At 34.9% G+C, this 11956-nt stretch overlaps 1 protein-coding gene across 2 annotated transcripts in view; it reads right to left on the bottom strand.

Annotated features, from left to right (window-relative positions):
* DOCK1 (dedicator of cytokinesis 1) overlaps window positions 1-11956 on the bottom strand; it is a 599368-nt gene that overhangs the window by 395223 nt on the left and 192189 nt on the right. For both annotated transcript variants that reach the window (XM_019502991.1, XM_019502992.1), the window contains exon 27: window positions 9365-9460. In XM_019502991.1, coding sequence (XP_019358536.1) covers window positions 9365-9460 — 96 coding nt within the window. The remainder of the gene's footprint in view (window positions 1-9364; window positions 9461-11956) is intronic.

The following is an 11956-nucleotide window of genomic DNA, read 5'->3' as shown; positions in this document are numbered from 1 at the left end:
TGGTTTTTTTTTTTTTTTTTTTTTTTGCTTTGCCTGTTTTGTTTTTGCTTTTAAAATATCAATGAAAAAAAACAGCAAGACTTATATTTGCAATGATCTTCAATTTTACATATACATGGGGATTGGGGGAGTGCAATTTTTAGCACATAATGTCCTGGAGAAAGCACAATTTTTCAAATGGTCCAAGACCATAAATAATCTCTAAGATGTGACTATGTATATTTGCCTTCATGTACTGTAGACTTAAATCAAGTTATGACATCTCAGCATCACATATTGACACCTCTAATTTAATGTCATGTTCATTGCCAGACTTATGACAAGTTTACTGCTCATTTCCAAAGGGCGAGCAGCCAGAACCACCCAAAGTCAGGACATGCCTTTAATCACTGCAAGTTGACAGGGTCAAAGCTATGGGACACCAAGCTTTCTTAGATCTCATTTTTAATCTTTTGGTACCCAAAGGCCAAAATGATACATTCTGGCACAGAATTTGAAAAAAGAAAAAACAAGACGGATAATATTACATTACAAATTGTTGGCATTTGCCACAATTCAGTATCTTTTTGTAATTCAGTCTTCTGAAAACTGTATAGTATTATAGAGGGAGTGAGAAATTTTGTAGTATGCATTATGCTTTCTAATGAGTTGAGAAGGACCTTGCAATTTTAAAAGCTACTTATTTAGCTTAGCTTCTAAGGTGGGTTTCCAGACCAACATAGTATCATTTATATTTAAATAATATATTAATCGTACTTGCTAACCAACACACTTAGGGAAAAGCTGTGAATCAAATTTTTCTTAGACTTTTTAAAAACAAGAACACTTTAAATCTGCTCTGTTACACACTGCAGTCTTTCTTTGAATATTTACTCCTGTAATTACTATGCCCTAATTTAGAATGACTGTTTGTGGGAAAATTCTTGTAATGGTAGGGAGTCGAAATCTTATTGCTCTTTTTTGTCAAATAATTTAAGTAGTGCAGTCATGTGACAAACTGGTTTACAAGCTATTGGTTCTGCAACTTCATATCCCAGTGCTTCATTCAGACATATTTTTTTCAGTCTTTAGATGCAGCAAAAAGGTAGAAGAAATGAATCCCTACCAGAGGCGTCTTCACCTACTTAATAAACCTTGAGGAGTCTATATTTATACTATTTTCCCTTATCTCTACATCAAATCCATTTTAAGTACTATTAGTTCTACAAGAAACCTGAGGCAAATGATTTGATCTTTGTCTTGAAAGAAACATTAGAAAGTTAATGTAAGAACATACAATATATGTGAAACTGTTTATGTCCACTTAAAAAAATCTATTTCAAAATGTATGCTTTAATGAACAACTCACCTTTGTAGTAAATTTCAAGAGGGCTACAAAACCTTGTACATAAACAAACAATATACTAAAATATTTTTGTGAAAGATAAAGGATGAGAAAGGTGATCCTGTGCCATGAAGGAAGTGCAATTGTTTCATGTGGAAAAAATGTTTCATGTATTTTATACCGTTTTTAATTAAAGTTATAAAACTGTTTACAAGATAACCCACCTTACATGTTTTAAAAATTCCAGATATTTCAGAGCATTAAATGTGTATATAGAGATATTTTTTTTTCCTAAAGAGAACAAAAATCCTCAAATATGGGCATAAATAGGAAAAACAGAAAGTATTCAATATTTTACAACAGTGATAAACTACAAGTTACAGCCTCACACATACAAAGGAAATAGAGATGTTGAGTGTATTAAGAAGAAAGAAAGAAAGAAAGAAAGAAAGAACTCAAACATCTCACAACTAGGATTATGTACAAAATAGTGTCCACTAATTTGCAAAATTTCCCACAAATCCATTCTAAATCTCTTGCAGGCAGGGACTGATACAAAAAAAAAAAAAAAACCTCTTTGAAATGTTTTTATGCTTGGTTACTGTGCCATACACAAACTAGTGTTATACAAGCATTCAGAAGGAAAAAGAAGAATTCATGGCTGAAATATTTAAGAAGTAAATGTGAACATTATCACAGTGTTCTATACATGTTCAGACTATTTTCTTAAACAAGTTGCAAATTTTTAATTTTTTACATTTTTTTAAAAATGAAAAAGCTAACATGCATAGTCTTGCTTAAAATTACGTATTGTGTTATATCGTACCATACAATGTAATTTGTAATAAAATGTTTTTGCAAGTGTGTAAAATGTATCATATTGTATTACATTCAGGAACACTCAGGCTCAATTTAGATGTGAGGATATTTTGATTCTTTCTAACTTTTAGTTACATAGGACATTTGAATGACACAGAACTACTTCCATCTCAATGCAAGACATTATAAAATACAGGTATGAGATTATAACAAAGGAAACTCATCAGCGCTGTTAACATGGTAGGGTGCATATTTTTGCTGCTAAACTCATTGCCAATTTCATGCACTCTCAGACACTAATTTACTCTGTGCATTTCTCCCATATCATGTTTTAATAACTTTCTAATTAATAAGTACTGCAGTAATTTTTACATTACTTCCTGTTTTCACACTACAATGGACAATGTTTTCCAAATACTGCATAATTCCCATTAAGTAAAAATGACATTCCTTTGTCTTTAGATTATTAGGACACACATGTAAGTATTACCTGCTTTCTTAAAATTAATCACTGTAAAAATATTTGAAAATTAGGATAAAGTGAAAAAAATCATGATTAAAATTGGAAAAACACACCATAAATACAAACTGTTTTCTTCTTCTTGCTTCAGATGCTGCAAAATAACTACCTATGCATTCTTTAATTTCATTCAGTGTTTTAATGGTGCATTACATAAAAAAGGAAGATAAATTTTTCACATGCATTTTAAAAGCAAGCAAGCTGTTAAAATTGCATTATTTCAACAGCATCTGTGTAACAGCACACAGCATGTACTACTGTGTGAATTTGGTAACGATGATTGCCACTAATAATATAATAGCAGTATGTACATAGCTCTGCTAGACTGGGATAAAGCAGAAGGCTTGAAGCATTTCTTAGCATTATTTCAGCACCAATAAAGTATGACTGCAGCCTATTTAAATTAATTGGAACTGCTGAAAATATGCTGCCAATTTATTTAGGTGAATGCAGTCTGCTGTGATAAAAAATGGGTATGGCCTATACTGTACCAACTTGCTGCATTCATGATGTTATTCACTCTACAGTACATAAAAAGGTTGATAGTAATGATGGAACAAAAATCATAATAATTATTCAATACCGCTCTTAATTTTTACAACAATAGCTTGCAGCAACCAATCTGAAATCTGTCTGAGTGGGAAAATGTAAATGGTGCCGCATGCAAGTACTGTTTTTCACACTGTAACAGCCTAATATAGACAGTGACACTACAGACTTTCTGCTTAAGAATTCGGAGCTCACTGCACATTGTCATTCATAGAGTTTAAGATCAGAAGACTAGAATGCAGATAACCCTGCATTGAGGCCAATCAGTAACTTGTTTCACTATCGCATGTTCTCAGCAAAGGCATCACTACTTGAAGACTTCAGGAGAAGGAGAATCTACTCTAGCAATATGTTCAACCATTTAATCTTCATTGTTAAAAACTGAGCAATATTTCTCATTTGAATTCATTTAGCCCTCCCTTCCAGACCTTTGTTCTTATTATTCTTTTTTGCACCATAGGTTAATGCAGTCCTTTAGTACTGTATTTCCCTGCCAGCGTTGTCATCTTTTTTGGATTCACAATCCTAAACATGTACTAATAAAAGTCAACCTGATATGTTTGTCAACTTGAAGACATCTCTCTACTCCATAAATTAGTCTACTATCCACCATTTAGTAAAGTAACAGCTCATATATCTTACGTCTTTTGCTATGCGGTATTTTTTTCAGCTCTCATTTTTGTGGTCTCTCTTTGGCACCTTCCCCAATTTTGCAACATTCATGTTCAGAAGTAAAATACCAGAACAGTGCTGCAGAGTTCCAGTATCAGCAGTAGCACAAGATCATCACCCCACTCCTTTTCACTATTCCTTGTTCATACATTCAAGCAGCACAATACCCCTTTTTACTAGAGCATTCCACCAGGAAGGTCACGTTGAATATGTTTGTCTACTATGAACCCCTACTACTTTTTCAGAGTCATGGCTTTCCAGGATATGGTCTCCCACTCTCGAGATATGACCTGTAATCTTTGTTCCTAGACCTATGACCCAGCATTAGGCTGCACAAAAACAGATTTCATTTGAATGCTGACAGCTTACCAAGATATTCATATGGCTTTGTATGACTACTGTTTACCAAAACAGTTGACCTCTAGAAAATGCTGTAAACAAATTGTGTTGCTCTTTCTGATTTATTTGGGATTTTACATTCTGTTTGGTTTTTTGAATAGTATTTGATCTGCTGACAGGTATGAAGTGTAACATACAAAGACACTTCTCAATAATATTTACAGGACAATCAAGGTCTACTTTTAATTTAAGTCAGCCCATTTTTAAGGTACAATCAAAGGCAACTTCTTTCTGTAACCTTAAGTATAAAATAGTAAAATAAAATAATAGTGTGGGTAAAGTAAGTATGAACAGAAGGAATAAAATGAGAAAAGGCTGTAAGAAATGAGATTTGATAAGATTTAAGCTGGAGACTGATACTGAATTCATTTATTATAAAAGACCATAGTTATCTTGAAAATCATTGTCCATTTCACATTCTAACAACAACTCAATTTTCTTCACCTCTGGGTGTCAAGGATAAATTGATACGAATTGCCTTTAGCTTTACCACACTGTAACTAATATTCACATTATTTGACACATAGGAGTAAACTAAACTTTAAAAAAAATCTGTGTAAAATGATGTTACTTCAAGGAGAAATATCCCAAACTAGTCAGTGTGGTAAAACTAATTGCTGTTTTAAATTAGAAATTACACTTTGTATGGTAGAGTATCTAACTTCACAACTTTCAATTAAAAGAGCCGATTAAGCGAATAGACTGTGCTTGCATCCAAGCTAAAAGAAACCAATACCATTATGTTCTTCTGCATATGAAGCAGCACGTTTCTTATAAATCGCCCAGGCTAAAACAAACAAGTCATTATCATGAATAATAACTTGAGCACAAACAACAATTCTTTTGCTTATATTCACCAGGATGCAGTCAACCTAATCTTAATCTTGCCCTTTAGGAATGTAGATAAAACACACTATAGACTATTTTTATCTATCTGTAAAATTTATGGCCGCTGACGGATGTGGGAAAAAAAAAGATTTACCAGAAGAGGAATCGCGTCAGTTTGACCCAGTTTGCCCAGAGTCTGTGTAGCTCCCACACTTTAGGGGGCACTTTTTGGTGCTTTTATCTAATAGCTGATTGAATCAGCTATTAGAGAAAAGTGCCAAAAGCCCTGCTGAAGTACATGAACTATACAGATGCTGGCCAAGCCAGGTCAAACGGATGCAATTCCTCTTCTGGGCATGTGCTGCACTTGGCACAGGGGGTACACCAAGCTGACAGTAAAGTACTGCTTTGTTTTTTCCAAGTCTGTAAGCAGTTTGTAAGCAGCCCAAACTGATAAAACAGAAAATTCAAGAATAAGCTAACTGAATTTCAAGTATACAAGCCAAATTCTTCTACTGAGCCTTTTCAACACTAGTGGGACAAAGTGAACATGTAATTTGACCAGGGACCCGGAGAGATCTATATAAAGTTTTTATGGGCTGGGAAGTTTGCGGTGGTTGTAACACTAAGACTTAATTATATAGGAAATCTTCAGAATTCCTTGACCCACACACTGCTTCCTCCCCTGCCACTTCCACCACTGAATTGTCCCTGGAAATCACTGCTGATGTCTAATTTCATCCACGTAGACCTCTGGGTAGTAAGTTTAGCTCTCTGCTGAAGTTTCTTCCATCCTTACTATACATGTGGAAAAAAAAAAAAACAATACTGGCAGAAAAAAAAGAGTAACAAACCAAATTTAACTTTAAAGCAAAAGTGAGAGGTATAAAAACATGTCTAAAATGAAACAGGTTAATGCCCTTTTTTCAGTTCGTGACTCAAAGCTTTCTTTTTCTTTTCTTTTTTTTAAATATTTGAAGTTCCAAATTCAACACCAATGGTTTTTTTTCCTTTTTAAAACATATCACTATACTCATCTGTCAACTGCAAGTTTGTAGCTTACACATTCTAGCAGTGTACCTCATATGTTGGAGATCAATGTATGCAACCATTTTGTAAAAAACAGCAGTTTACTGTCAGCATTTATCTCAAAAATATTTGATAACTACCATAACCATAATAAAGATTTTAAACCTGATCATTATCTTAAAAGAATGAGGAAATGTACCTTTCGAATACTCATAAATTCTCAAGTAAGTTTAAAGCAAAACCAAGTATTAACAAATTTTAAACAAAGTAACTATTTTTTGAGTTACATATCTTCTTGAAAGAGCAAAATAATATGCACTACTTTCTTGTTATATTAATGCTCTCTATCCTGTTGCTTGAAGACACTGCTTAAAAATATGAACATAAGTTTATTACCTGTGTTTCAAAGCAACTGCATTCTATCTTGAATAGCTGAGTTCAGTCATAATCCCCCTTGATATCCAAAACACAAAGTTCTCAAGAACATGTGCACCTGGGCACAGTGTGGATAGAGAACACACTCTTTAAATTAAAAAATGTGTAGAGAATATAAGCTACGTATATTAAAGGCACTATTTGTAACAAAAATTATACAAAACAATACTGTCTTACATTCCTATATGCAGGCTTTAAATATGCCACAGTTTTTGCTTCCCCAGCAATCAGTGGCAAATGGCCTGGGCAGTGGGGCACCTCTGCCAATCAGGTGGGAGAGGGGCAAGCAGCAAAATGAAAAACATTAAAAGAAGCCACTGCGGGGGGCACTTCCGGGACTATTTACAGAAATCCCTACCCATGACTTGTTACCCTAGTGGGGTTACAAGTTGTGGGTTTATGCTGCCTTACTCTTTTCAAATGGAAGCCAACTACAAGCAACTGATCAAACATGAAATTCCTTTGCCGGCATAGAGAGGCTCACATAAGGAGTACTCATTTGACTGAATGTTCGCTGAATCAAACTGGTATCTTAATTAAAGCATATTGTCCTGTTCTAAAGGAGTAGTTAGCATTATTGCAAATCTTCCAATACCTTTGCATAAGGTCATTTTATATTAATATGTACTGCGCTGACAGTTTTTTAAAATATTAAGTGAATTCCCCAAGGTAAGAAAATATTTGAACTAAAATACCTATATAGTCTTGGGTAAAAAATAAATTATATGTTCTTACAGATAGTATTTTAAAAAAAAGCCATAACCCAAATTACCCCTTTACAAAGTCTTTTGCCTAGAATCTGTTTTTAACTTCTGCTTGCTCCACTATGATCTATTCTTTAATCTGAATTCTAGATGCAACAATGCTATCTGTGACAAAAACAGATAATACATAATTCTCGATCTGATGCTGATCCATGAAGAGTAAGGTTATACATATCAAGTACTAATTGCATTTTATTTTAACCATGTTGTTGACACAGTAAGAGTGAATTGTTATTGGTTGATTAGTGAAACTTTCAGAAATACACAGAATTTTAAATAGTAAAGTATCCCCTTAAAAACTCGCAGTGTTGTTAACTTTCATAAAATTATAGCATTTTTAATCTAATGCTTTCAAGCTATTCACATTCAGTGGGTATAATACAGTTATACACAGTTAAAATACATATGTATACATATGTGGAAAAAACTTTAAAATATAATTCACTGCACCAAAGAAGGGGGATGAGCTAACTAGTGCCAAGTTTTTTCTGTTCTGCTTTGGGTGAATAGAAGTATCTGAAGACAGTTCCTATGTGCCCAATCTACTCATAAGGTTATGCATAAATAAAAAGAGGTGAAGAATAAAGTTAAGGAACGTAGAATTTATTACATACAAAATTCACACCTAATGACTTCCTTCTGCCCTCATATTTCAACATTAAATGTTCTTTCTGTAAAACATATTGCTTCATATTAGTTACTCTAATATTATTCCTCATCATCTCTTACCAGTTCTTTTGATAACACAAATGTTTAAGGGACAGCATGCTTGAAAGTAGTTGACAAGATGGCAAGCAGGTAGTTAGACAGGCAAGAGAAAGGGAAGGTGTTATCATGCTTAGGGATACCAAGCACCATTCAGATGAAGAGTGAACGACAAGAGCGGGAATAAACAGGATCAAGAGGATAGTTTGAGGGGCCGGAGACAGGAAGTAGAAAGAGTGAGATGTCACAGAGCAGAATTAGGGGAAGAAGATAAATAGAAGAAAAGAGGTTAATGCAGAACACAGTCAATTTTGATTTTTTTAAAAAATAACATAATCCAGCCTGGAGAAGGAAGTTTAAGAAGCGACTCAAAGGCAGAAGAGTGTCTGTGCACACTGGTGGAATGCATTTCATGATCTTTCTCAATTTGTCTCTCTGAAGTTGCTAATAAAATAATTATTCCAGAATTGATACACAGCTTTAAATGAATGCATCCTTTAAATGCATGCTTAGATGTAAATTACATGCATTTTCATCTACGCTGCAAATCATCCTATATTTGGGATAATGGATAAAGGTTTTTAGAAAAATTAAGGGATGCACACGCACACATCCCCCTTCTGTTTAGCACAGCTTCACTGAAGTCAAGACTGACATCTGTCCCAAAACATATAAATGGCTTAATAAGCAAAATAGTAATATTACGTTTGCTTGTTATTAATTTTTAACCAATAATTTATCAAACATTAACCAATTGTTAACTAAAATGTTAGCCCTCTTCAAGAGTTAAACACTTCCACTGCTAAGATATAAAAATATACTCTCCAATGTTGCACATTATTTTCAAATGACTATTATTTGTAAGGATTTGTGGGAGCAGTCTTTGCTTCAGTATACAAACAGTAAATTTGACAGCTGTCTACATAATTGTGGCATCTGTGTCATAAATAATTATTTAAAAGTAATTCAAGTAAATATTTGTCAAATCAAATGACTGACATGTCAGCCAAAGTTTTTTATTTAAAAAAAAAAAAATCAACTAGTTAATAATCTGTAAATGCAAAAACAAATTATTTTTAGTTAATATATACCCACTAAATCTGATTCATCATTTGGTCACTAGCACTTCAAAAAGGAGTTTTCTTCCCCTATTGTAAGACACAGATAAATTATAAGCGAACACTTTACAGTTTACTGAACACAGAAGACAGTTAAAGAAAGCTTTGATTGCTTTCTACCACCAGGGATTTAAATCCTATTACAGAGGGTGAAAGCAGTTGTGATAAAGATATTTTTAAGTTTACGTCAGGAGACACTTACAATGAGCTCCGAATCGCGTCCCATGGAAATTACTGTTCTATTTACTGTCCTCAATAGCTTTTCCATGATTATCTGGACGTGTCGCTGTGTTGGTCCCTGGGGAAAAGGGATAAACTAGTGGAAATTATGGCCAAAAGACAACCAGTACAACTCCAATATTGATGTTTGTCATTAAAATCCATCTATACTGCAAAACCGAAATCAATTGTAATGCAATTCTACTGCTCAGCAAGATGAAAATGGTCTTTGCTAAAAGCAAAGACTGCACAAAGACTTTTTATTAATTACTGCCTGCTACTGATAAAGCTAATTACATAATTATAGTTATTAAACGAAAAGTAAATCTTTGGAGATACTGCAATGCTTATAATTCTAGGTTAGTTGACAATTTAGTTTTTCTGAAGAGATTTTCTTCACCATTTAAACCCAAATGTCACTGACCAAAATAAACCCGGCATTTTTAATAATACTATATCACAAACTGAACAATTTATATAAGGCTTTTCAGGCTGCTTCTCAATTGTTTCAATTATATTCTGGTATTAAAAGAGCAGTGTTCACTGGAAATCCTCTTCGTGTACAAGTCTGAGAAACATTTACCAAGCTTGTGCAGGAGCGAATGTATTGGGCAAATACGAGGAGGTAAGCATGACCCCACCTCACACCTCGTACTGTAAACATATTTCTTAAAAGCCAATTCCCTTCAATCTTGTTCGTATTGCATCTTTAGGGGCAATTCTGTGGTTGTCAATTTTAAAACGTCTTGCCAGAAAATTCTCTAAATAAGATGATGCCCTACAGTCTGCTGCTGGCCAGCTGTACAAACATGGTAGTGAATAGAATTTTTTTTTAAGAATAAGAGGAAAAAATAACCCAGAGTTTACCAGATTGATTTCTTCTAGAATCCCTCATCTGCATGTCTGAAAAGCACTCCTCTTCTCTAGCACATACATGTATGTATAACTACCGTACCTTTTGAAACCTCCTCATTGCTAACAAGTTGGGACTTTGGGTGGTTATAAGACCTACAGTATCTCCAAAAAAAGAATGCTATTCTCTCCTCTTCTCTGCCTCATCATCTTCTCCACTTTGACTCTCTCTTTCTCTCTCTGCTTCTCTTATGTTCTTCTCCATGTCTCTCTTTCTCATTTCAGCATCCTCTGCCATTTTCTTGCTGCAAATCTCTGTAATTTCTGCTTCTTTTCTTTGCATTTTCTCCATCTGATTTTGCCTGCAAACATGTTCCAGCACCTCAAAAGAACACTCTCATCCAACTCTTGGCTACCACTTTTTCGTCAGAAGCAGCCAACACCCAGCACCCCTCTCTAGTGGGCTACTCTCAGCAAATGAGGCCAGTACAGTTAGAAGCTGGTAATCACTGCTGAAAGGATCACAGCCATTGAGGAGCTGGAAGGGGCTACCCAGGGTATCAGAAGAGAAGCAGCACTCTTTTTCTCTCTTAAAGGCTGCTTACTCAACTGCCTAGGGCTGGTTTGAAAAATGTCAGCACTCTGCTGCTAAATCGGACTATGGTAAGCTATGCCTTTCATATACAGGACTGCAGGCTCAAACTGCATAACACTAGCCTAAATAGAGTAAACAGCCCTAAAAGGCCTCTAAGTTCCCCAACAAATTATAGCTGTGCATAGTCATTCTCCAGTCAGGAAAATAGACAGGCATGCAACTCAGCTCAGCCCACTGCGTAACTGAGGGGGAAAAAAATCAGTTTTATATAGAGAACCTTATCATGCTTTTGTATACTGAATGGAGAGGAAGATTCCATCTCATTATAATACTCGCATTACATCATAGTGTGAGTTTGGAAACAAAAGGTTTGGTTTTATTACTGATTTGACAGAAGAGTTACCTAATTCCCACAGATGGCTTTTAAAAGGAATGGATAACCTATACATATTTCTGAACATTTTAAATTCCTTATAAATTATGAATTCACTCAAACCAGCATTCTAAATTTTCCCATAATTTCGGCAAGTCATGTTACTAAGGAAATCTTTTTTTTCCCTGTTCTTCCAGAGAAAGACTAACAAGAGGTTATTTCTCCCTGTAGGGAAATTTCAACTACAGTACTTCAGATAGTGCTGTCTATTCATCAGCTAAATACAGTGCAAGCTGATCACCAAAGCTTGCATTCACATGGGACTAAAACACGGCCTATCAGGCCAGCATCAATGAAGTGGAGGGGTTCAAGAGCTCATGTTTCAAGTCCATCCAACAATCCCCACCTGGCAGAAGCTGGAAGTGCCACATGGGAAGGAGGTTCAATTTCTGTGATTTATCATGCTTACTACTTGTGGTCAGACCAATGTCTGGTGTATTGTTACTAGATGAGCCCCAGAAGGAACCATATTCCATTTACCTTGGCCAAGCCAAGTTCTGTAAGAGAAAAACTTTGGTGCCCAGGAGAAATATGGTGAGAAGAGAAATGCAAGATATCATCTCTTTGCCACCACACCTTCCCCCCCGCAAATTCATTGCACCATCTATTAGACCATCTGAGAAAACACACACTTGGAAGTAGAACTACCCTGAGTGCAAACATTTAATGCCTTAAGACCTGTGAACAATCTCTTG

The sequence above is a fragment of the Gavialis gangeticus genome, unplaced genomic scaffold (assembly GCF_001723915.1).
Source record: "Gavialis gangeticus isolate Ggan-Ray unplaced genomic scaffold, GavGan_comp1, whole genome shotgun sequence".
In the NCBI taxonomy this organism is placed as follows: Eukaryota; Metazoa; Chordata; order Crocodylia; family Gavialidae; genus Gavialis; species Gavialis gangeticus.
Note: the sequence above shows the minus strand (reverse complement) of the source record. Positions and strands in the feature narration are given on the sequence as shown.